The sequence below is a fragment of the Stenella coeruleoalba genome (assembly GCF_951394435.1).
Source record: "Stenella coeruleoalba genome assembly, chromosome: X".
NCBI lineage: Eukaryota > Metazoa > Chordata > Mammalia > Artiodactyla > Delphinidae > Stenella > Stenella coeruleoalba.
Window position 1 is genome coordinate 60,325,775 of NC_137152.1, and position 27,078 is coordinate 60,352,852.

Genomic DNA, 27,078 nt, shown 5'->3' on the forward strand with positions numbered 1-27,078 from the left:
TTTTTCTGAAAACGTATTTTTTTCCAGTATGGTCGTAATGTTTTAAATCTTTTCATAAAATTGCCTGCAATTTGTTTCACAGTTGCATTTTATGGTTAATAAATTTGAAATTGCAAACATCTTCAATTGATTCTTCTCATCACAATGTTTTTAACTGAGAAAACACCCTCTACAGGAGAAGAAAAAAATTCTACTAAATGGAAAACATTCTCAATACTAATATTTTTATTAGAAAGTATATATACTTCAGCTCAAATATATTCACAGGTTCTGTCTTTTTGCCTCCATTCAGAGTACCTCTCCTTGACTAACATTTTTATAAGACAAAACGTTGTCCATTAAGTTATCTCTACTTTTTTTTTTTTTTTTTTTTTTTTTTTTTGCGGTACACAGGCCTCTCACTGCTGTGGCCTCTCCCGTTGTGGAGCACAGGCTCCGGACGCACAGGCCCAGCGGCCATGGCTCACGGGCTCAGCCACTCCATGGCATGTGGGACCTTCCCGGACCAGGGCATGAACCCGTGTCCCCTGCATCGGCAGGCGAACTCTCAACCACTGCGCCACCAGAGAAGCCCTATCTCTACTTTTAATTCCTTTGACTGTTTTGACAAATTTAGATACTGCAAAATTTTAGGATGTGTCAACTTCATTCCATTCTGGAGCAGAATATCAAGTTACCTAATTAAAAATAGAATCCCCATCAAAAGATTTTCTCTACAACTTGAGATATCTCTAAGAACAGTTTGATATAATTTCAAAATCAAATGTTGTACACCATGAAGGCTTCTCATTCTCCAGTCTTCCTTGACTCTTTCTACAAGTGTATGTATTAGCTCTTGGTGTCATAGGTTGGTATATTAGTTTTCTATTGCTGTGTAACAAATTCAACAGTTTAAAGCAACACCCATTTATTTTCTCAGTTTCTGTAAGTCAGGAGCCTGGGCTCATCTCGGCTGGGTAATCTGCTCAAAGTCTCACCAGACTACAATCTAGGTGTTGGCCAGGGTGACAGTCTCATCAGAGGTTCAGCTAAGGAAAGATCCACTTTTCTCAGAATGTTGGCAGACTTCATCTCCTTACAGCTGTAGGACTGAGGTTCTTGTTTTCTTGCTAGCTATTTACCAACGGCTGCTCTCAGCTCCTAGAGGCCACCCATTGTTCCTTTCCATGTGGCCCTCTCCATAGTCCCTTTCACAATATGGCAGTTTACTTCAAAGCCAGCAAGGGAGTCTCTTTAGTGCATGCCAGCAAGAGGGAGTCTTATATCTACATTGTAATCTAATCATAGGAGTGACATGCCATCATCCTCATCATATTCCATCAGTTAGAAGCAAGTCGCAGGCCCCACTCACTCAAGGGGAAAGGGTCATACAAAGATGTGAATACCAGAAGGTGAAGATCATGGGAGTCATCTTTGAATTTTTCCCAAGGTTCCCTGGGAAACAGACTCTGAGTTTGAGATTTGTGTGCAGGTGGATTATTGGGGGCTGCTTTTGGGAACAACACCTGTAAAGGAGTAAGGAAATCAGGATTGGATAGAGAGGGAGAAGCTGCAAAGAGGTCGCAACCAATCTCACAGACTGAGATGGTCCTTCAGAAATGTCCAGAAATGAAGCAAAGAAACTAGGCCTTTGTGACCTTCATTGAGCAATCACTGCATGTAGGCTGCCCCTGAGAAGGGGGCATGACCTTAGGCAAGGCAGCTCCCTTCAACACAGGACAATTTCTGAGGAGGTACTCAGTGTGAGCAGTCAGCAACCAATATTCCCAGCAGCTAGAAATGAGTGCCTTAGTTCTGAAGAGGGGGTTCTGAGTGAAATGTCACATCGCCATTACACTTGGTTAACCATAAAATCTCCTTAATTAGTACATATATTTCCCAACTACTATGAATAAAATTTAGTTGAATTTATAACAACAAAAGTGTTCTAAGGGCTCGGAACTGTATTGGCAGGTGAGTCAATGAGGGAGGGGCTACTCAGAAAAAAGTGGTGGTTTTGATATATAATGTCAAGGGTGGGTGAAGGGGATAGAATTTGGTGGATGAGAGCTCTTTCATGCCTTTAAATAGCATGCAAAATATCATGCGGGGCCAGGCTAACACATTAAATCCCCAAAGTCAAACATATATTTCAGTAAAATATAATAGAATAAGAGCAAAAGCAGGTTGAACTTTATTTTTTTCCGACAATTTAATTCCACTGCTGCTTTCGAATTTTTTTTAATGAATTAATTTATTTTTGGCTGCATTGGGTCTTCATTGCTGCGTGCGGGCTTTCTCTAGTTGTGGTGAGTGGGGGCTACTCTTCGTTGCAGTGCACAGGCTTCTCATTGCGGTGGCTTCTCTTGTTGTGGAGCAGGGGCTCTAGGTGCGCGGGCTCAGTAGTTGTGGCTCACGGGCTCTAGAGCACAGGCTCAGTAGTTGTAGTGCACGGGCTTAGTTCCTCCGTGGCATGTGGGATCTTCCCAGACCAGGGATCGAACCCGTGTCCCCTGCATTGGCGGGCGGATTCTCAACCACTGTGCCATCAGGGAAGCCCCTGAATTTTTAAAATATTTATTTATTTATTTTGACTGCACATGGTCTTAGTTGTGGCATGCAGGATCTTTAGTTATGGCATGCAGACTTCTTTAGTTGTGGCATGCGAACTCTTAGTTGCAGCATGCATGCGGGATCTAGTTCCCCGACCAGGGATTGAACCCAGGCCCCCTGCATTGGGAGTGCAGAGTCTTACCCACAGGACAACCAGGGAAGTCCCAGGATGAACTTTAATAGGGGGAAAAAATCTAAAGTCCTCTCTCTAAGTTTAGAAATTACTTGTATAAATGATGCAAAGGGTTGCCATGTCCTAAAAGCAGTTCATGTGAAAAATATCTGAGAGGTTTAATTTACCACAGCTTTAGCTCTATGGCATGACTGAGAAAAATGATAATGCAACCTTAAGTTGAGTTAATAGAAGTCTACGTTATTGTAAATAACAGTTCTAGTGTACCCTGTGCTAACCAGACCTCATCTGTGCCCAGTTAAAGGCAAAGTTTTTTATAACACACATGTAGAAAAGTGCATGAATCACAACTATACAGCTCAATGAATTTTCACAAGGTTAACATACCCATATAACCGGTAGAGTGACCAACTGTTCCAACTTCCCTAGGGGTGTCCCGGTTTTAGCACTGGAAGACTTGCATCTTGGGAAACTCCTCTGTTCTGGACAAACTAGATGGTTGTTACCCTAACCCATCCAGATTAAGACATAGAACATTATCAGCACCCTAGAAGCCCTCATATGGATCGTCAGTCACTACCCACTCTTCTTCCCCAAAGGAAACCACTATCCTGACTTCTAACACCATAGATTATTTTGAGGTGCTCTATTTTAATATGAGTACTACAAACTAAAGAGCAGAGGTTAAAACCTCATAGCTCATGGGCTGAATCTAGCTGATAGATGTTCTGTTTGAGTTATGCAATATTGGCCTGTAGAGCTTTTTCTTTTTTTCCACTTATTTTATTTGGGGGCCAGTGCTATGAGTTTTAATACAGGTATAGATTCATGCAACCCCTATCACACTCAGAATACAGAATAGTTCAATTGCCACAAAAATCTTCCTCACGCATCTCCTTTCTAGTCACATATTCCACCGGCTCCTAGTCCTTGGCAACCAATGATCTGATCTCCATGCCTCTAGCTTTGCCTTTTCCAGACTGTCATACATTTGGAATCTTATACACCATGAAACTCATGAGTGTGCCTTATTTCATTCAGCATGATACCCTTGAGGTTCATGCAAGTTGTTGCTTGTATTAATAGTTCATTCCTTTGTATTGCTGAACAGTATTTCATTGTATGAACATACTTCAGTTTGCTCATCCATTCAAGGACTTCTGCATTGTTTTCAATTCTGAGCAATTATGAATTGTGCTGCTATAAACATGTATGTACAGGTTTTTGTGTGAACATAAACCTTCATTTCTCTAGGGTGAATACCTGGGTGGGGGAATTGCTGGGTCATATGCTAGGTATAGGTTTAATTTTATAGGAAACTGCCAAGCTGTTTTCCAGAGTGGCTGTACCATTTTGCACTTCTATCAGCAATGTAAGAGAGTTCCAGTGCAGAGTTCTGCATCCTTGTTAACACTTGGTATTATTATTTTTATATTTATTTTAGCCATCTTAATTGATATAAAGTTGCATCTCATTGTGGGTTTCTTTTTTAAATGTTAATTTAATTTAATTTATTTACTTTTGGCCGCGTTGGGTCTTGGTTGCCGTGCACGGACTTTCTTCTAGTTGCGGCGAGCGGGGGCTGCTCTTCGGTGTGGTGCGCGGGCTTCTCATTGCGGTGGCTTGTCTTGTGGAGCACGGGCTCTAGGCACACGGGCTTCAGTAGTTGTGGTGTGCAGGCTCAGTAGTTGTGGCATGTGGGCTCTAGAGTGCAGGCTTAGTAGTTGTGGCACATGGGCTTAGTTGCTCCATGGCATGTGGGATCTTCCCGGACCAGGGCTCGAACCCGTGTCTGCTGTATTGGCAGGTGGATTCTTAACCACTGCGCCACCAGGGAAGCCCCTCATAGTGGTTTTTTAAATTTTTATTTATTATTTATTTTTTAAACATCTTTATTGGAGTATAATTGCTTTACAATGGTGTGTTAGTTTCTGCTTTATAACAAAGTGAATCAGTTATACATATACATCCTCATAGTGGTTTTAATTTGCATTTCCCTAATATCAAATGGTATTAAACATTTTATCATGTGCTTATTTGTCACCTGTATATTCTCTTTAGGGAAGTGTCTAAGTCCTGTGACCATTTTTTAAAAATTGAGTTTGTTTTCTTACCATTGAGTTTTGAGAGTTCTTTATATATCATGAATACAAGGTAACAGTGACTGCAACAAATGGCTTCTCATAGCTCTTAGGATAAAAATCACATCTTTATCATGGTTATAAGCCCACAGGATCTGGTCTCTCCTTACCTTGCCTCACCAGTATAATTTTAGAACTCTCTTCCTTCCACTCTATTTTCCAGCAACACTGGACTTTTTATATTGTCTCAGGCACTTTCCCATTTTAGGAACTTTTCATCTCTGATGCTGCTTCAGATCTGTAGTAGATAAAGTTTTCTGATATTTTTGAGCTTCCAGGTTCTCATCTGTAAAATAGAGATAATAAGAGTACCTACTTCAAAGCTTTTGTGAGTCGTAAATGAGTCATGTATGTTCAGTCCTTAGCACAGTGTCTGGCATACAGCAAGCGCTCAATAATTGGGAAGTATTATTAAATTCAGTGTGTCAGATTGTATGCTTGTTTTGCTTTCTTTGCTGACAACCTTGGTTGCTATTCTATCTTATCCAAAAGGAATTGCTTCCCACTACCACAGTAACCCAGGTGGAGTGAAATAAGCGCTAAATATATGCAGAGCTGATCACCGGGAGGCCAGAAGGCCCATCTGGGCCTCAAATGCAGACTCAGTTGGAAGTAACTCCATGGAGATTTCCCAAATATACACTGACAGGATTAAAAGACACCAATGCTTATCTCATAACTTTGAACTTGTGTCTCAATACCAATGCACTATGAATTAATATTTCCTACATCTTACCTGGACCTTGGGTGCCATGTGGGAAATTTTTGTTTCTGACTCAAATTACTTCATTCCAGCCAACTCTGTAAGCATGTTGGACCCGAGTGCCTAATTCTGAGCAATGGTTGTCTGTACTATACTATAGTTAAGTAAGTGTATGGACTCTACATCTTAACTGCCTAGGTTTGAATCCACCATTTACAAGATCTGAAACCCTAAGCAAGTCACTAAACCTCTTTGTAGATGAGTTAATTCATCTGTAAAATGAGGACTGCGAGTTTTGTGAGCAACGTGAGTTAATATATGAAAAATGCTCTAAGCGTTTGCCATTAGCTTCATGTCGTAACCAAACAATTACATTGTACTTATTACAAAAAAGGTGAGGGGGGGGGAACAGGGGGAACCAGGGCCTTTCCCAACTTCTGAGAGGTCTCAATTCTTAAAGGCCCCTTAGCAGTCTTACGGAGAATTCCATTTGGGGGAGCCAGGAAAACAGAAATTTTCCAAAAGGAGCTGCCATTTGCATCTATCCTGATACGGCTGCGGGCAATTCCATGGGGTGCGTGCGGCGTGGCGCTTTTCCCCAGGCTGTCGTGGATTTGCGTGGCGCTGCAGCTGCTCTGGGCGCGGCCGCAGGGACCGAGACGGCGGCCTTGGGCCTCAGACTCTCCGCGTCTGCCCCTCGGCGCCAAGCTCTCCCTTTTCCTCCACCTGCCGGCCCGGCGGCACAGCCGCCCGCCTCTGGTCACGAAGGTTCTCAGCGGCTCGCTGCGTGCCGGACGTGACAGATGGCAGCAGCACGTCCCACCAGCGCCCTCGCAGACTGACAGCGCCTTGGAGCAATAGCAGCGCGCAGGCGCCTTCGGGCCGCGTCCTATAGCTGCCCGAGTGGCCGGCGAGCAGGGTGCGGCGGCCGGAAAGGGGCGGGGAGAGGTTGTAGGCGGGGCGATCGAGCCCGCTAGGCGCTCGGCATTTTCCACGCGTTCCGAGCGCGAGTCGGCTGCAGTCTTGCCGCTGTCGCTTAACAGTCTCTTCCCCCGGCCTCTCGCTGCCGCTGAATTGCCAAGATGTCGCTCTCTAACAAGCTGACTCTGGACAAGATGGACGTGAAGGGGAAGCGGGTCATCATGAGGTAATCCTCGGGACTCTGCCGCAGCCTCTTCGGCCGGGGCCGACTTGCTTTCCCTCTTGCCCAAAGTGAACTTTAGTTCTCGTCTCGGCCCCATGGGTCCTAGCCCTGCAGGACTGGGCTGCCCACCACTGTGGCTGAAGCTTTGCCCGGATTTAACGGTTTCTAACCTCATTTTCCCTAACCCAAAAAGTGAGCCGAAGTTGCCCTTTGCAGGGTTGGATCCACCCAGGAAGGGCTCAGATTGCAGGGATCCATTTTGCTCTCCTCTTATTTCTGAAAGGCAGTTCTATCCCCTCCAGTTCCCAGTTGGCGAGGTGCGATGTGATGCTTAGCCTGCAGATCCCTAGACCCCCAGGGAAGGGACCTTGAAAGGCCATTTGGTTAGTTTCCCTTCCCCCACCACCGTAGACCGTCCCAGACAAATCAGAAACGGCCCTGCACAAAAGGACATCTTTCCCAGAGAATGTTGATTTCATTGTTCAGGAGTAGAACCCACTAAAGCGTTGGGGGTGGGAGGGAGAGGTGGGGTGGGCGCACCGAAGGAGGCCCTGCAGGGCTTATGTAACAGGCCGCTGCCACTCTACGTGTCTTTGGACTACAGGCCATGGGTTTTGCACCAGGTTTATGCCACATACTGGGTAATGCTAGAGCAGGGTGTGGCTGCTCATTCTTGCTGTTCTCTAACCTCACCCCCACAGGTGGCTAGAGAAGCAGGATATTAGAAGTGGGGAAGGCTCCCCATGCGCTTTGGGGTCTTTTACTCCAAACATGTGGATTCCTGGTCACTTACCAACATGGCTTTTCCCTTGTTTGCCAGAGTTAACTAGTATAATGTGTGGAGCTTTTACATTTATCCTTTTCGTAACATGTACATTCGTGCATGCCAGGAGCTAAGTGCAGGAATTCAGTTAGGTATGTAACTGATGGACTTGACCTTGACAGGATCCAAGGGTGGCGCTTTTGTGGGGGCCATAAGGCCATAAGGCCATAAGGGCTTGAACTGATAGCGTTGTGTAGTCTTGTCCTTTTAGGGAAGTGGTTGATTGATGGGCAGGCATGTGCATGATGTGATCCAGCCCCTTTCCCAATTTGGGCTGGTTCAAGAGAGGGCAACTTTTGGATATTAATGGATGCAGAAAGCAGTAGGGGATCTCCCTTTACCTAAGGCTTAAACGAAGGTAGGCACCGTGAATTAGTGAACTGTATGGACACCCTAAAAGTTCATGTAGCTTTCCCCTTCCCTCTTATTTCATTATGGCCACTATTAGTTTGCAATTGGCCTTCTCTGTCCTGCTATGGAAATAATTAGAAGAACTCAATGGCTTATGGCCATGAAGAACACCTGGTGTCCCCCTTTTGCTAAATCACCTAGTCCTTTGAAATCTGGACAAAGTAGGAATCATAGCCATCCTAGTATTAGATAAGGGCCCTATCTACCCCTCAGATGCTCTTAAGGAAGGCGGATAGACCCTATGAAAAACAGGACAAGTGGACATTGGCATGCAACTAGATCTTAGATTTTAGTGATTTCCTCCCATCTCCACTGTGCTCAAGGCTGACCTTTCCAGATGCAGGCACCAGCTGAAAGACAAGAGGTGGGGCATCATCTTGGCTACCTTCCTACAATTGCAGTCTTGGGCTTTATCTCCTCTCTTCCCAGGGAAACTGGCTTGAGGAATTATCTGGGCTGGCTGGGAGTGAGACTAGAGGAGGTGCTTATCTTTTCTCCCTATGGACCTAATATGAAATATGTTTCTGCCCAAGGGCTCAAAGTTTCATTTAATACAGATTAACCCTGAGCCTTGAAATGATTGACTAGTCCTGTTTTGCTGATGGAAAATGACCTGTCCAAGGTCACTGAACTAGCAAGTTGGTGGTAGAGCCAGGACTAGAATTTGGGTCTCCTTGGTTACCAACCAGATTCTCTAAATTCTTGGACATAGTGAATAGGGACAGGTTAAAATAGACCTTTGTCCGCTGAAGGTTGCAGTCAATAATTTTTCCCTGTAATCTGGATAGAACTTATTTGGCCTGAGAACAGGAAGTTGCTTTTTTCTCAGATTATTAATGTAGCTCTAGAACAGAGGCAGCCATGCCTCATCAGCTCAAATTTCTTTTTGTCTCAATTGCCTTTATGTGGTGCTTGCTGGCAGTGCTCCGGAAGTGGGGCCTCCGGAGTAGTGGCTGCTTCACTTGCCTCCTCTCTTTATGTTGCAAAAGGGAGCTGTGATGTTTGTAGAGTCTTCGGGCCCCTGCTTTGAATGCCAAGGGAAATTGACTGATTTGTTGAGGGAACTTCAGATAGCCAGAAATCTCTGGCTAATTACCAGGTTCTACCTCAGTTTTTTAGGACTCCATTTGACTTTATAGCCCTTTGAGTAAATTTCCTGTTTAATTTTGCAATGTCATTTCCTTTTTTCTTCTCATAGGTTGCCAGTCTTACTCCTTTGCCGACTTGTGAAGTGCTTCCCTTTTGCTTGCTCTCCCCCACCTCTCTCCCTCCCCCTATTTTTTTAAACCTCACTGTTTTTTCCCTAACCTGTTGTAACTTGTTAAGCAACAGCCTTGGTGTAGTGGAAGAAGAAACGGAGGAAAAACTGAGAGCAAGGGAGGAAAAAAAAGTCTCTAAGGGAGCCGTAATACCCCAATTTTCTAGTCAGGGGCAGTAAAGCGAGGGTGGGAATGGTTCCTCTGAGAGCTTTTAATGGAACTGGGCCTGGACTCCTGCGATTTCAGGTGATAGAGTCTTGATATCTTTATTACAACTAAATTAATATTTTTAAGATTCATTTTGAAATAATTATGTACATTCACAGGAGGTTGCAAAGATAGTATAGAGAGGTCCTGTGTTCACCCAGTTTCCCTCATTGGATACATCTTACATAATTATAGTACAATATCAAGAGTAGGAAGGAAGTTGATATTGGAATAAAGTATATAATTCTTTGCTGTTTTATCACATGTGTAGATTTGTGTAACTCCCACCACAATCAAGATACAAAACTAGTTTTGTTTGAGCACTGCCAAGATCTCCCTCATGCTACTCCTTTAGAGTCGTGGCCCCCCTCCTTCCATTCCTAAACCCCTGGTAACTACTAATCTCTCCTCCATTTGTAAAATTTTGTTATTTCAAAAATGTTATATAAGTGGAATCACACAGTATATAACCCTTTGGGATGGCATTTTTTCACCCAGCATAATGCCCTCGAGATTTATCCGTGTTGTTGCATGTATCAATAGTTCATTCCTTGTATCGCTGAGTAGTAGTCTGTGGTATGGATGGTCCACAGTTTGAAGGACATCTGGGTTGTTTCCAGTTTGGGGTTATTTCAAATAAAGCTTCTGTGAATATTGAACGTTTGTGCACTAGTCTTGGTATGGACATATGCTGTCATTTCTTTTGGGTAAACATCTAGGAGTGGAATTGCTGGGTCATATGCTTAGCCTTTTGAGGAATTCCCAGACTGTTTTCCAAAGCAGCCGCATCATTTTACATTCCTACCAGCAGTATATGAGTGCTCAATGGCTCTGCATCCTCACTAGCGTTTGATGTCATTTTTTAAATTTCAGCCATTATGATTGGTGTGTAGTGATATCTGACTTTGTGCCTGAGGCTAAGCTCGGGATTGTTTAAGGGAAGTGGAAAAGGAAGGGGTGCAGATTTTACACAGAACAAGTGGAATGTGTAGGTCAGAGCAGTTTCAGTGGTGGAGTCCTTAGACAGGAGAAGCTAAAAGCAGACCTGTTGTTGAGAGTCTAGGAGATGATGAGGGAAGATATTCCACAAACAATGAGAAGAGAGTACAAGTCCAATTCTCATCAGTAAGCTATGCCATGGCAGCGTGGATAGATGAGAGAGATTCTTGAATGTTTCCAAAGAGCTTCTCTGTCAGGGCTTGGGGGTAGGGAGCAGCACTGCGAAGGTGGCTTATGCTCAGCCCCTTGCCATTAGTCCTTTTGTTTATGTATTTATTTGGCTGTGCCGGGTCTTAGTTGCGGCATGCGAACTCTTAGTTGCGGCATGTGGGATCTAGTTCCCTGACCAGGGATGAACCCTAGCCCCCTGCATTGGGAGTGCGGAGTCTTAGCCACTGGACCACCAGGGAAGTCCCATAGCCCTTTTGAATGTGGGCCTTCTGGGAGGCTGCAGGGGGTGGGAGAAAATGACTCTTGGTAATGGGATACTCTGTCCTCTTTGGAATGCACTTTAAGGCTGGCAGGGGCCTCGTTCAGGATATTTAAAGAAGATGCTTAGAATCAGAATCGAGTAGCCTGAAATTAAGTAGACTGTATTTCTTTCTTTAGAGGCATACTGCCTTTATTTTTTTTAAGATTTTAATTAAAATGTTTGAATATAGAATTAGTCCTTCAACTCACCTTTGGAAAAGCTGTTCTTCAGTGAACTAGACTACAGACCTAGGGGACATAGGAAATTGGTGGTCTTCTTAGTAGATCTAGGATTTTGTAATTGTCTGCCAAGCCTCAGCCTTAGAGAGGAAGGCCTAGTGATGGAGCTTTGTGGTCAAACATGGCAGCAGTCTTTTTGACTAGGTCATACCTTCACAGTAGTCCCTTAGTGCGTGTTGCTAGCTGTTTTTAGTAACGGTTGATCTGCCTTTTAGATCACAGAATCACGTTTTGGAGAAGCCTTAGCGTGTATAATAATAGCTACCACTTTTTTTTTTTTTTTTTTTTTTTTTTGCGGTACGCGGGCCTCTCACTGCTGTGGCCTCTCCCGTTGCAGAGCACAGGCTCCGGATGCGCAGGCTCAGCGGCCATGGCTCACGGGCCCAGCCGCTCCGTGGCATGTGGGATCCTCCCGGACTGGGGCACGAACCCATGTCCCCCTTATCGGCAGGCAGACTCTCAACCACTGCGCCACCAGGGAAGCCCAATAGCTACCACTTTTATGGCACTTACTGTGTATCAGTTACTCTCCAAAGCACTTTCCAAATCGGTAACACATTTAATTCTCACAATAACTGTGAAGTAGATAGTAGTATCATCCCCATTCTAGAGATGAGAAAAAAATCACTTAAAAAGGATCTTGGCAGGCAAAACTTAGACCTTACAGATAGCTATCACACATCGTTGTTTTCAGTCAGATTGAAGTAGCCCAAGGTTCTAAGGAGTTCGCAAGAAGGGGGAAGGAATGATCAGTTCTTAAAAATGGTAAAGCAGCAATCTGTTGGGTAAGAAAGAAGACTGCAGTAAATTGCTACCCACACCCCCAACTCCCCCCCCACCCCCCACCCCCGGCCGTGTGCTGTGCCATGTGGCTTGTGGGATCCCGACCAGGGATTGAACCTGGCCCCCAGCAGTCCTAACCAGTGGATCCTAACCACTGGATCGCCAGGGAATTTCCTGCTTGTGCTATCTGGATCACTTCTTTTCTAATTGCCAGTTTGTCAGGTGGGCAGGGTCACATGTTCCATCCTCTCCTCTAAGGCTTTTATTTTCTTTAACTAAAAAAAAAATTTATTGAAGTATAGTTGATTTACAATGTTGTGTTAGTTTCAGGTGTACAGCAAAGTGTCCTCTCAGGCTTTTAGAAAGAGGCTATCTTTTTGTTATTGTCTGTGTTTTGCTTGAAGGATACTGTTTGAACTTGGTCTTGAATACTGGGTTTCTTTCTGGTCCCGAGGTCCCAGCCTTTCTCCCAAAAGAATGATATTCTCTTGACATGTTTTATTGTTCCAATTAATTTTTTTCTTTTGAATAATGTTTGCTTCCTTAGAACCCAGAAATACTATCAAAGAAATCAAAATCCAGACGTGTTCCCTATAACCCTTCACTCCTCCAGCTGCCACTGTTATTAGATACTATCATGCTGGGCCCACATAGAAATCTTTTTAGATGGTACTGGCTTTAGCTTCCCTGGTCTTCAGGGCTAGTTCCTGTGATTTAAGTTGTTTTTTATTTTTTAAAATTTCTCTTTTAAAAAGTATGAGATACGTACCTAAAAGGGCACAAATCATAAGCTTCAAAGAGCGATCACTAAAGGAGCACATTTGTCACCCAGGTCAAGAAAGAGAACATTACCAGAACCCCTGAAGCTCCCTCTGGTGTCCTATCCCAGTCACTACTCCTACCCTCGTCCCCATGGCTAATCACCATCTTCTGATACTGCTGATTATTTTTAAGGTGACTTTTGAACTTCAACTTATTTAACTGGTTCACTAAAAGTCCCTCTCCTAATCTTTGGGGGAATGGAAAATTGATCATGGCTCTGAACCCAACACTTTGTTTCTTTTTCAGAGTGGACTTCAATGTTCCTATGAAGAACAACCAGATAACAAACAACCAGAGGTAATGTCCCTGCTAATCCTTGAGCTAGGTTTACGATGTACCTGGGTCTGAGTATATGGGATGAAATGGTTTTACTTCCTTATTGTAGAACTATGATAACTTAAGTCATGTGATCTTGGCTTTCAACAACCCACCATCTGGTTTTCCTTCTTATGAGAATTTAGAAATTGAAAAAAATCATTTTAAGAAAGCGATTTTTTTCTCCTCCCATTTTTTTTAAATTTGAAGAATTTGGTGTTATGCATTTTTAAAGAATATAAAGGTTTACGGTTACTTGGCTTCCCTTGCAAAATGAAGAACTGTGCATGTAGTTTTACCAGCCTCTATTCTAGCTGGCCCTGATAAAATCAGTTTTTGAGAATTTTGATTTAAGGGAAAAGACTACAGAAGTAATATTTTCAGTTTAGGCTGCTCCAAATGTCTTGGCTGCTAGATTCAGAAGCAGAAATTTTAAGTGATAGTACTGCTCTTGCTTTTGACTAGATTGTAAAAGAAGGTTTTATTTTAAATTTTAAATGAAAGGTTTGAGCTGGAAAGGTACGTTCCAATGGTATAGACCAGCAGTGTCTAATAAAAATATAATATGAGCCACATGTAATTTAAGATTTTCTAGTGGCCACATTAAAAAAGTAAAAAGAAACAGGTGAACGTAATAATACATTTTATTTAATCCAGTAAGCCCCAAATAATCATTTCAGTATGTAATCAATTAAAAATTAATCAAAGGAACATTTAACTTTTTTGGTATTATTTGAGATCCAGCACATACCAATCTGGACTAGCCACATTTCTAGTATTCAGGAGACACCTGTGGCTAATGGCTACCATATTGTACAGTGCAGGTATAGCCCCAGAACACTTTCAGATATTGGCCCCAGAATAGAGCTTGGCATTTTGCCAAGCACATCCCTGCTGCACCATAGTGGAAGGTCTTTGTACAAGGCACCTCTGACCCTTCTTGACTTTCATTATTTTCTGTAGCACACATAAAAGATTGGAAATATGCCTATCAAGGTATTTTATAAGTAAAAAACAGAGAAACAGGTCTGAGTAGATCTTTTCATTTTCAGAACTCCATGGAGTTGATTAACAAAATGAAGCATTAGAAATAATAGGACTTGGCCAATAATGGATAGCCCTGAAGATTAATTGGATTTCATTGGGCAAACGTTGTACCTGATGAAGGTTTCTTCTTTATTTGGTATAAATGAGTTTTTATATCTGCCAAGTAGCATAAGATATTTTAGAAACATAACTTGGCTTTTTATTATTCCATTCTCTGCTGAAATGTCACCTTATCAGAGAGACTTTCCCTGGCCACCCTCTCTAAAATCCTCTTCACCACTATTCTCTAGTCATTCTTTTCTCCCTACCTTGCTTTATTTTCTTCATAGTTCTTACCACTTCTATGAGAGCAGAGACTATTTTATTTACTATTGTATTCTCAGAATCTGATATAGTAGCTGCCACAAAAGAAGCATCCAATAAATATTTTTTGAATAAATAAATGATTTTCTTTGTTATCGATTTTAATTTCTTAAAGACTGCCAAGAATGGAAAGTTAGTATTGAGTTTGTAACAAAAAGTTGAAGTGTTTAAAGGAGGTTTAATAAATGTTAGGTTAAACTATAATTTAGTAAATGCAATGCATTATGTAAACCACATTCTATATAATGTATTTATTTTTACCTACATAAAAAAGTGACTTAGGATCTGTAACGGGTACAGAAAAGTTACATGTTTTTCAGTTTTCCCCAAATTTCTTGTAATGGTTTCAAGATTTGGGAATTTTATATTTCTTCCACAGTCAAACACTTAGGATGTTTCAGGGGTCCCTAAGACCACCCACATATTTGGTGATTCACTGGAAGGACTCACAGGACTCAGCATGTAGTTCTCACTGCTAAAGTTTATTACAGTGAAAGGATGCATGACAGTATCAGCAAGGGGAAAAGACACAGGCAGAATTTGGAGAAATCCATGCATGGGCTTCCATGCTTTCTCCCTCTTATGATGGGACACACCAAGCGTGCTCCTTTCTCCAGCAGTGAAAAATGCAATAATTGTGTGCAATGTTTCTGTCCAGAGAAGCCCTTTAGAGACTCAGCTCCCAAGATTTTTACTGGCAGCTGATCACATAGGCACCTCTGCCCAGCAACTACCAAAATTCCTCCTAGAGGGAAGCAAGTGTTGAGCGTAAATTACCTTGTTTGTACGGACAGTCTAGGAACTGTGAGCAGCCCTTGTCAGAGAACTGAGGGACCACTTCAAAAGCCAAGTTCCCAGATACCAGCCAAGGGCCAACCTTGCAAGCAGGTCCTTCTGAAGATAACAGCTTCAGTTCTGCTATATTAACTCTTTTCTGCACAAGGGGCAAAACATGATGAGATTGTATAATCCTAGGGGGGAGGGTTGACATCCTAATTAACTTATTCCTCTGCACATGGACCTGAGGACCATCGCTGAGTTGTTGACAGTAGATTTGAAGGAATTTGGAGAAGAAAGGGGGCTTTATGTTTTATGAGGCCATGAATAGAATAGTTACCACTAATTCTTAGGAGTAACCTTACTCTACCTGTTGTCTCTTTTTGGTTGCAGAATCAAGGCTGCCGTTCCAAGCATCAAATTCTGCTTGGACAATGGAGCCAAGTCAGTTGTTCTTATGAGCCACCTGGGCCGGCCTGATGGTGTCCCCATGCCTGACAAGTACTCCTTGCAGCCAGTTGCTGTAGAACTCAAATCTCTGCTGGGCAAGTACGTTTCAGGCTCTGGTGCTGGTGGACTCTGTGACAGATGTTGTCAAGCATGTTGTTATTGGTTCTTAACTTTCTGACTGCTCAAGTGTTTTCCATGTTGTGCTCTCCCCAGGGATGTTTTGTTCTTGAAGGACTGCGTGGGCCCAGAAGTGGAAAAAGCTTGTGCTGACCCAGCTGCTGGGTCTGTCATCTTGCTGGAGAACCTTCGCTTTCATGTGGAGGAAGAAGGGAAGGGAAAAGATGCTTCTGGGAACAAGGTAGGACCTGTGATTTTGACATTAGTGAGGGTGAGGAGGGCTGAGTGTATAAGAGACTGTGATTGAAGAGTAGAAGAAGCTTATGTTTATTTTGACAGCTTTTTGTTGAAGTACAGCATACGATTAAAAATGCACAAATGCACAGCTTGATGAATTATCACAAAGTAAGCACACCTGTGTAATCACCACCTAGGTCAGAGAATAGGATATTGTCAGCATCCCAGAAGCCCTCCTCATCATGCTCAAGTGGTTTTGAAATACATTGGAAAAATACGTGAACACCATTTGGGTGTATGAGGATTTGGTGAACATGCTGCTTCTAATTGTCCCTTTGTTACACACCTGGCCTGTGATACATGAAGATTGTTTTTTCTAATAGTATGTGATAATATCCTATCAAAGGGGGAGGCTGTGATTGCCAAGTGCTGAGAGCAGACATTCACAGGTGGTTGTTGGCTGGGGGCATGGTGGTGAGTATCCATGATATACCAGGTGTTCCTCCAGGAGAGCCAGTTTTAGATTTTTTGTTTGTCAAGGCTGGAACTGTTTTTCTAAGCAACAGGCCCTGGTGTGTTATAGAAGGACAATCTGTATTTTTATTTGGAAGGGGAATTAACTTAAAACTTGAGCTTGATACTTTTAACACACTAAATTAAATTTGATATCATTGGGATTTTCTTATAAAAGAATCATGTGAGCAGAAAAAGTACTTTCCTAAGTCAAGTGGAAAGGGACTATTTGGGACATTTGATTGTAGTTGGGTAAATGATGGTCATGATGATACTGCCTTGGGTTTAAGACATTTTTCTTAAGAAGTGTAAAGCATCTTTCTTTGAATTTCTTCTTAAGGAAGTACAGATATCATCATATTTTCAAAAAAAACCTAGGTCTCAGAAAGGCAGTCATTTGATTAAAGTTAGAGGTAGTGGTACTGTTGCTGGGCCTTATATAGAGCTCAGTCCATTAGATCAGCAAACTTTCTGTAAAGGGCCAGACAATAAATATTTTAGGCTTTGTGGACCATACGGTCAGCCACAACCTTATATGGTCTCTGTTGGAACTATTCAGCTCTGACATTGTTGTGCAAAAGCAACCATAGGGAAAAAACCGAAAATTTTTTAAAAAGGCAACCACAGATAACCCACAAAATAGATTACTGTGAACGACAACCAGAATTCAAATATTAAATGATAAAGCTGGCTCTTTGAGGATGATTTAGAATTTGCCTATTGGTAGAAGGGAAGCTGAAAGCACCCTTTAAGTACTTTCCACTCTTAAGGTCTTTAGTATCTTGTGGAACAAGATGCTCTGAGGCTAGCGTCTCAAGCTCCTGTTGTACTTCTGACATTTCTTAAGGTCATTGCAGTGCCTGCTTTCAAGCAGTGCCTGCTTTCTTTTCTTAGCACTGCAGGTTCTGGTCTTGCCTTATCTTGCCTTTGGCATGGTCTTGCTAGAGTAGTATGAGTCAAATGCTGACCTAAAATTTGGTGCCCTTTTAGACTGAAACTCAACCAGCTATACGCTTGGGCTTAGAAATGGCAGGAGGCAACTGGCAAATTGAGGCAAAACCTTTTATTCAGGAAGTGATGAACCAACTATGCTAGTCTATGTCTTTTTTAGTTAGTTTACTTTACATTTAGTGTCCAGTGGCTTTTCATGCTTGAAATTTCAGGAGCCAGCCATAAGTTCAAAGTGGATAAAAACAAAGCGAGGGCATGAAATTTTTCCTTTATCCAGTGTGCCTGCATTGGTTTTTTAGGAGCATTCTCTTCCTTCTAGTTATTGGCAGATCAAAAATGAGAAATGGGTTCTTATTACTATTAATTTCTATAGTACCTTTTCCATGAAGAGCTTTCAGTTTGTCTCATTTTTCCTCAAACAATTCTTCTTAAATAGAGGGGTTATCGTCCCTTTTTAATAGATGGGAAGATTTCAGGGGCAGAGAACAACTTGACAAAGGTTACACAGTAAATTAGCATCAGACCTGGTCCTAGAACCCAGGTCTCCTGCCATTTGGGCAGTGTTTTCATTACTACACACATCATCTTGCAGTCACCAGTGGCAGATTATATTCCATTGTAAAGAGATTATGGGGGCTCTACAGTCTTCAGTTTTAGCATTAGTGCCCCTGCATTCTTTGGTTCATTAGAGGAAAGCACCTGTTATCTGTGGCAGCCTCCTTCTCCTCAGTACATGGGAGAATGGGAGAATGGGAGAATGGGAGTGGACAGTGACTGAAACAAACATCTGTTTTGTGCTCTTCCCTGCCATGTCCCTCTTATCTGGCTTCCTGTGCATCTTCACTTTATTTCCTACTGGAGACTCTGTTCATCCTGCTGCCCTGCTTTCTTTCCCCTATGGGAGCATGGTGGGTATTATCCCTGGATAGTGAGCCGACATTCAAAGCCCTATGTTTTACTTCTAGTTTTTGTTCCTCTTTCTTTTTTGTAGAAGTGTATTGTTTTATCAGATGCCTAACTTCCAGGGAAAGCTATATGAATTACCTCCTTTTGCTATTATATAAAATGTTTCTGAGGTCATTTTCTGTTGTCATGTTTCCATCTGCCTTCTCTGTTCCAGCCTGCCCTTGTTGCTTTGATGAGGAATATGTATGAGGGCCTTTTTCCCTTTGCAGAAGGGTCTTGGTAGCCAGCAGCTTGACTCAGTATAATCCTAAATTTTACAAGGAGAATATGTTAGAATGAGGAAATGAGTCAAGATAAGGAGAGAGAAGGATAATTTGAGTCTTGTCCTAGGAGCTGGAAAGAGGCCAGTGGGATGTGATTAGGGGTTAAGCTGTGGTTCAGGAATCTTAGGCTTGCAATTTGAGAGAAGGTGGAGGAGAGCAGAAACATGCAGAAATGACCCAAAAACCTGGAATATTAGGAAGAAAGAACAGATCCTGTTGCTAGTTTTAAAACCTGCTATCCTACCAACTCAGGGTCTTTAGAGGTGTTGAAGAGGACTCTTGGCATGAAATGCTTTTACAGTTGTCTTTGGAGCCATCAACATTTCCTGTGTTGTTGTTTTTCCTTTTTTTTTTTGTTTGTTTTTCTCTGCAGGTTAAAGCTGAGCCAGCCAAAATAGAAGCCTTTCGAGCTTCGCTTTCTAAGCTAGGGGATGTCTATGTCAATGATGCTTTTGGCACTGCTCACCGAGCCCACAGGTACTAAAAGTTTTTTGCTCATTGTCAAACTGGGAGCATTATTTCTCTGTTTACTTGAGCAGCCCAAGCTCTGGCTTGCTTTTGGATATTTCTGTATTATATTATGATCTTTTTGGCTTCTATCTCTAATTGGAGCTACAAATTACACTGAGGTTCTTGTTGAGTATCTCTGATCTAAAGAGGAAATAAAAGCAAATGTTGAGAATTGTGGAGCTTTTTGTTGAGCTTCAGGAAGATGTTCCTCTGTCTCACTTTGGGATATTTCGTGGAGAGCTCTCCCTTTGTGAATGCTGTGGGAGTGGAATCTTAGGCTGTCAGTAGGAAGCAAACTGAGGAATCCTTTCCTGTTGTCATCACCTGGCTGATTATTTATTGTGGTTAAACCCTTGGCCTGAAGACTATTAATTGGGTATCTTAAATTCTACCTTAGGTCATTGCTTTTCACTTGTTCCCCTTGACCCTGCATTATTAGTCAAAAATCTTACCTTGTACCTAAGTGTTTTGTTGCAGTTTGGGCATGAAAACCGTGGTGGCCTGGCATCTCAAAAGTGAAAGTATTTTCAGTGATAAGGAGATGGCCTCTAGAATTGGGAGAATTGCTAGGGATTGACCTAACATTTGAATGTCTCGTTCATTTCTAGCTCCATGGTGGGAGTAAATCTGCCAGAGAAGGCTGGAGGATTTTTGATGAAGAAGGAGCTGAACTACTTTGCCAAGGCCTTGGAGAGCCCAGAGCGACCCTTCCTGGCCATCCTGGGCGGGTATGGAGAACGCTTCAAGATCATGCTTTAAGTAGTGTTTTTGCCTGGTAGTAGGCCATAACTTGGGTGGTTTATTGTCAGATAGCACAATCAAACTGGGTGACTGAGGAGAATTTAATAAAGGGACTATCTAAAAAGGTGTGGGTAGGGTTTAGGGAAACCCAGAAGGGACAGTACAGTAATCTGGGGCAACAGTCATCACCATCCCTAGGCCTGAAGGGAAGAAGGAAAGGGATGGTTACCAAAATCCAGAGACAGTGGTTGCGTGGAGAGGTCTCTCTGATAGAAACCATAGCCTTTGGTCAAGGGATGTAGGGATAGTCATCTAGCAGGGAAGGAGCCAGGGAAATAGATACTCTGATCTCCTTTTAATGTCCTGCTGATGTACCCCCTCCTACCCACAATGGGCTGCAACCTAGCTGGACGTCATAGGGCAAGGGAACTCCTTGATGCAGTCCACTCAGGTCAGCCTCCTGGGACAGAGAACAGGGCTGGAAAGGATAGAAAATGGCTCTGGAGGGAAGAATCGGAAAGATCCACCATTGCTCATCTAACGATTTTTGAAGCATTTCAGCCTCTCAGATATGAAAACCTCCTCATATGTGTTTAATATATCATTTGTAACTCATTTCTCCAGCTCACATACCTTTTTATATTTTCTCCTGTGGGGAAAGGTACCCTGTGAATAGTGATATTCTACTGGCTTAGTTAAAAATACAAATTTCAGAAGTGCAACTCAAGAGGCTAGGAGGATACATTTTAGGTGACAGAGACCTGGGACTGCTTGGATAAGATCTTGTCACTTGGCATGGCTATCTAGATGGCAGCCTCTTTATGGCTAGATGCTCCTGACCCTCTTATGAGTGGGGCTTTTTTTTTTCCATGGGAATGAACACACTCAGCATTTCCCTATGAATGCTGACTCGAGTTGGGTGTCAATTTCAGATAGCATAGTTGCTCTCCAGGTTCATGAGCCCAGTTTCAGGGTCCTAAAAATAGTTAAGGTGGGTATAGGTTGTTATCTGTGTCCTGGAATCATTGCCCCTCTTGTGCACTGGTTTATAAAGGTCAGACTCTGATCTTTGCTTCTCTGGAGATTAGGAGTTGGGCTTTGTTCTCCAACCTTCCGTAGATCTGGAATATGGAAGTGAGTGCCACCTAGGGGTTATGATTAGGTTTTGGACTCTGCCTAAAATAGCTATTTTGGGGAAGTTGACGTGGAGGTTTTTTTTTGCCACCTTTCTTGCAATGTAGTCTCCTTAGAACATTAACAATTTAGGGGAAGATTTTACATTTTATTAAAAAAACGTTGTGTTGGGAATTCCCTGGTGGTCCAGTGGTTAGGACTCAGTGCTTTCACTGCCGAGGGCCCTGGTTCAATCCCTGGTTGGGGAACTAAGAACCCACAAGCCGCACGGTGCAGAAAAAACCCCATTATTATGGAAACGCTCAAACATTACAGAAGTTGAAAGAATAGTATAATAAACCCCCAGGTACCTCTCACCCTGCTCTAATAATTATTGGCATTTTTGCCAATCCTGTTTCATCTGTCCTCTAATCCTTTTTTTTGTCAGGAGTATTTGAAAGCAAGCCTTAGGCATCATATAATTTCATTTCTCATACTTCTGTATGCATCTCATAACTGATGAGATTTCTTTTAAATAACCACCGTGTGTTATACCTAACAAAATTTAACAATTTTATTACTATCATCTAATACCCAGTCTGTATTCAGAAATTCTCCGTCATTTCAGAAATGCCTTTTTACAGTCAGTTTGTTTGAATAAGGATCCAGATGAAGTCCATGCATTGAATTTGCTTGTTAGGTATATTTTATTCTATAATAGTTCCCTCTTCATTATTATTTTCATTCCATTGATTTGTTGAAGAAGCAGGGCATTTGATCTGTAGAACATCCCACATTCTTTTTTTTTTTTTTTTTTTTTTTTTGTGGTACGCGGGCCTCTTACTGTTGTGGCCTCTCCCGCCGCGGAGCACAGGCTCCGGACGCGCAGGCTCAGCGGCCATGGCTCACGGGCCCAGCCGCTCCGCGGCATGTGGGATCTTCCCCGACCGGGGCACGAACCCGTGTCCCCCGCATCAGGAGGCGGACTCTCAACCGCTGCGCCACCAGGGAAGCCCCCCACATTCTTTAGAAGACACTGAGTCTCGTTTCTCCCTCTTTCTCTGTCTCTCTCTCTCTTTTTGTGTGTGTCTGTTTCTGTATAAAACAGTTAATCCATTCTTACCCTTGGTGGTGACCAGTCTTTACAAGTGAGATATCTATAGTCTCTTTCCATCCATTCTCCCACATCGCTATTGTTTTGAACCTCCATTTCACAAATCCTAGCATAGGGCCTCTCACAGAGTAGGTATCATCTTGTTTATTGAATGAAGAGGTAGATAGGCCCAAGGTGATTGGTTCATTTAGGTGGGATTTAGATATATAAGAATATCTGTGGAAGGCAAGCTATTACTTATGTGAAGGATTTTAAAGGTTGTGCTTCAAGTGAATGTTTTTCTTTTGTTTAGATATTTTTTTTCTCTCGGAGGTGAAAGGTACATCTGTGTTTATTATCTTATTTCCCTCTACTAGAATATAAGCTCCAAAGGGGTAGGGATCTTCTCTTTTGCCCAGTGATGTTTCTCAGAGACCTAGAACCTTGTCACAGAGTAAGTGCTTAATCAGTGTGTTGAATCAAATGGTCCAATAGAATAACGAATGCCATAAAGCAAATGTTCCAGCAGCTGAGCATGGACCTAAGAGTGTGAATATCTATTTTTGCTCAGTATATATTCATTTCGTATATAATCTGGTTCCTGCTCTAGGATTAGGACAGTTGTCAGGGAGCTCAGGGATTCCACAATTAGCAATCTTTCTCAGGTACAATTAGCAATCTTGACCCTTTGATTTTTGGGGGGAGAGAAGGGGCAAAATACATCTATTTGGAACTTGTGATTTCTTTAGATGATTGTAAGTCTTCTAAGCCCTTCTTCGCCAAGAGCTACACCTTAAAAGGATTTATTAGTAATGGATTGGCTTTTCTGGTTGGAGAAACGTAGGGCAAAGTTAGCCAATACTTTTGTCACTCTGTGGGACATTTCTCTGTTCCTGTCTCTTAATATCAAAACTCAGGCTTTATGTAATATCAGTTCCTTAGTCCATTGTTCTTTGGGTGATGATTCTTGCTTTCCCTTCCAGAGCTAAAGTTGCAGACAAGATCCAGCTGATCAGTAATATGCTAGACAAAGTCAATGAAATGATTATTGGTGGTGGAATGGCCTTTACCTTCCTTAAGGTGCTCAACAACATGGAGGTAGGAAACCAATGCCAAGTGGATGTGAAATAGCTCTCCATGAGAAATAGCCAGTTATGTAAATTTAAAAAGGAAATTAGCTTCTGACATGAGCCCTACAAACTCCCATTTTTATTTATTTTGCAAGTTGTTTTTCTTTCGTCTTTGAATTATTCCTTTGTATTGTGTTGTATTTTGTTCCTGTCTGCTTTGTGAGGTAATCACATTCTTAGTATAGAGGCTGATCTTCATCATCTTGACTTTCCTGTGTAGATTGGCACTTCTCTGTTTGACGAAGAGGGATCCAAGATCGTCAAAGACCTGATATCCAAAGCTGAGAAGAATGGCGTGAAGATTACCTTGCCTGTTGACTTTGTCACTGCCGATAAGTTTGATGAGAATGCCAAGACTGGCCAAGCCACTGTGGCCTCTGGCATACCTGCTGGCTGGATGGTGAGTCACTTGGGTGGTTGGTAGTATGAGTGAACAAATACATTTTGGTATCATTCATTCAACCAACCAATGGGAATTTTAAAAGCAGGGCTACAAATGTTGAGTGAGACTCTCCTTCGGGGAAAATCGATGGGGAAAAGCAGTGGTATCAGATTGCTGCTAAGACTTTTCATTAGTAATGTGGGGGCAAAACTGTTTTTTCTTTCTTCATCTATTTAATGTTTATTAAGTACTTGACTGTGTGCTGGGGATGATGCTATGTACTTTCATGGTTTGGGCTGTTCTGGATTATGTTGCTGCCTAGAAACCTGTATAAGAAATTTTTCTTATATGAAAACATTAAGATAGTACAAGTATAATTATTGCAAGCAGGGAAAAATTTATGTGTGTATTAAAGACTTATTTAGCTGATTGTAATGTTCTCCATATTTTATCATTCTAATAGCTGTACAAAATTGTTAATGGTGACATACTAGTTTGCTTATCGCTTTCCTTTTTTTTTTAGAATTATTTAAGCTTTCATATTTCTTTTTTCTTTTAAGATTTATTTTTTAAATTTATTTTTGGCTGCATCGGGTCTTAGTTGCAGCATGTGGCATCTTTCGTTGCGGCGCGTGGGCTTCTCTCTAGTTGTGGTGCTTGGGCTCCAGGGCGTGTGGGCTCTGTAGTTGTGACACGTGGGTTCTGTAGTTGTGGCACGTGGGTTCCAGAGCGTGTGGTCTCTGTAGTTTGCGGCACGCAGGCTGTAGTTGAGGCGTGCGAGCTCAGTAGTTGTGGCACATGGGCTTAGTTGCCCCGTGGCATGTGGATCTTAGTTCCCTGACCAGGGATTGAACCCGCATCCCCTGTATTGTAAGGCGGATTCTTTACCACTGGACCACCAGGGAAGTCCCATCACTTTCCTTTTGATAGGCATGTGGGTTTTATTTAGTTCAGTGTTTCTCAAAGTGTAGTCTCAAGAACAGCAGCATCGGACTTGCCTGCTGGCACAGTGGTTAAGAATCCGCCTGCCAGTGTAGGGGACGTGGGTTCGATCCCTGGTCCGGGAAGATTCCACATGCTGTGGAGCAACTAACCCTGTGCACCACAACTACTGAGCCTGCGTTCTAGAGCCTGGGAGCTACAACTACTGAGCCCACCAGCCTACAGCCCGTGCTCCACAACAAGAGAAGCCACTGCAATGAGAAAAGCCTGCACACCACAACGAAAAGTAGCCCCCACTGGTGGCAACTAGAGAAAGCCTGCGTGCAGCAACGAAGAACCAAAGCAGCCAAAAATAAATTAAAAAGAGAACAGCAGCATCAGCATCATTTTGAAACTCATTAAAAAATGCAGATTCCTGCCCCCTGCCCCCCGACCTGCTGAAGCAGAAACTCTGGGGGTAAGGCCCAGAAATTTGTGCTCGAACAAGCCATCCTGGTGATTCTGATGCACAACAAATTTGAGAACCACTGATCTAGTTTAGTGTTTTTCAACCTCGGCACTATTGACATCTTGGGTAGTTTTAGTTGTGGAGGGCTGTTGTTGCCTTATAGGATGTTTAAGGCATTTTTGGCCACTAGATGCCAGAAGCAACCTCCTACCATCTCCAAATCATGACAATCAAAAATGTCTTGAGACATTGCCATATGTTCCCTAGGGAGGGATGGAATTGACCCTAGTTGAAAACCACTTATCTAGTTACACACAATCATAAAATAGTGTGGCTAAGAATGTTTTTATCAAATAACTTTTGAGGTTTTCCCTTAGACTTGATCTTCCATAAAGGATATGAACAGGTTTATAATTTTAAAGAATGAGGGGTATCTTTTGGTTCTAGAAGACACTCTGGTGTTCAGCCTTGAGTTCTGGTCTTGGTGGAGGTATGGTATTTGCTCCTCTAAGTAGCTTTTATTGGTAGCTCATCCTCTCTTTTAACTCTGCCCCTTAGGGCTTGGACTGTGGTCCTGAGAGCAGCAAGAAGTATGCTGAGGCTGTTGCTCGGGCTAAGCAGATTGTGTGGAATGGACCTGTGGGTGTATTTGAATGGGAAGCTTTTGCCCGAGGAACCAAAGCCCTCATGGATGAGGTGGTGAAAGCCACTTCCAGGGGCTGCATCACCATCATAGGTAAGGGGTCCTGTACAAAGCTATTGCCAATGTGAGCTGGCAGAATTCTGATCAGAGGAAAGTAGAGGGGAAATGGTTAACTTTTCCTAGGTTCCTTGGTGCCAGGTGAATCTTGAGAGCTAAATGGGTATATAATTCATGGAGGAACCTCTAAATGAGATGGACTTGGGGGGTTATCGGCTACCTTTTGGGCTCGAGAGCACATTGCCTTATAATTTTGGTGCCAATCTTTTTTCTTTTCTCTCCTTTCCCCTTTTTACTTGGCTTTCATTCAACAGGTGGTGGAGACACTGCTACTTGCTGTGCCAAATGGAACACAGAGGATAAAGTCAGCCATGTAAGCACCGGAGGTGGTGCCAGTTTAGAGCTCCTGGAAGGTGAGGTTCTTTAATGTTTTTCTGACTTATTTGGGGGAAGGATGGGGTTTATGCAGTGAGAGGTGAATAGAATGGAGTGGAGACGGTAGATAGTGTCATTAGCAGTCATTAGCTGGGCAGTACAAATGGAGGAGTTTCAAATAAAGCTCCTGGCTTCCATTTGAGGTGGGGAGGGCTACATGGGAAGACTTATTTTCAAAGAGGTTATGCTCTAGTAGACCTGGGACCCAAAATGTAAAAGTTACCTAGCTCCAGGCCATATACCCTAGAGAAGAGTTGATATGTTATTGGGCGGATAGAAGGTGACAGATCTGGCTTAGTGGATCCTATAGTAATGCTGTCTGTGTGTGTGTGTGTTCTCTCAAAAACAGGTAAAGTCCTTCCTGGGGTGGAGGCTCTCAGCAGTGTTTAGTACTTTCCTGCCTTTTGGTTCCTGTGCATAGCCCCTAAGTCAACTTAGTGCTTTCTGCATCTCCACTTGGCATTAGCTAATATCTTCCTCTATGTCAAGATTCAGCTAGTGGCCAAGAGATGTAGCGCCAGGAACCCTTAAACAGTTGTATGGCATCTCAGCTCACCTTTACTGCACCCTGGCTTTGCCTACATTCTTCAAGATCCCATTTGAATTTCTTAGAGACTAAACCGTTGTCCATTCTAGAGTGCATATATTTGTATTATGCCTGTTAAAAGAAAGTGAGCTGTGTTAGCTTAGTTCTCTTTATGAAGTAGCTTATTCTGATTAGCTTTGTCATAGTTTCACCACTCAGCATGGAAACAAAATGAAATTCCAGTTGTTGGTAAGGAGGGAGATGAAGTTGGTGATCTATTGAATAAATAATAAAAATATCCATTGAAACTGGGATTTTTTTCCTGTCATAT

At 42.6% G+C, this 27,078-nt stretch overlaps 1 protein-coding gene across 1 annotated transcript; it reads left to right on the forward strand.

Moving 5' to 3' along the window:
* The first annotated feature begins 6,528 nt into the window (after window positions 1-6,528).
* PGK1 (phosphoglycerate kinase 1) lies at window positions 6,529-27,078 on the forward strand. Its single transcript, XM_079910504.1, has 11 exons — window positions 6,529-6,716; window positions 12,975-13,025; window positions 15,624-15,779; window positions 15,894-16,038; window positions 19,101-19,204; window positions 19,846-19,965; window positions 23,168-23,282; window positions 23,535-23,714; window positions 25,645-25,822; window positions 26,101-26,199; window positions 26,571-27,078. Exons 1-11 carry the CDS (start codon window positions 6,652-6,654, stop codon window positions 26,609-26,611), a joined length of 1,254 nt encoding a protein of 417 aa, XP_079766630.1. The 5' UTR covers window positions 6,529-6,651; the 3' UTR covers window positions 26,612-27,078.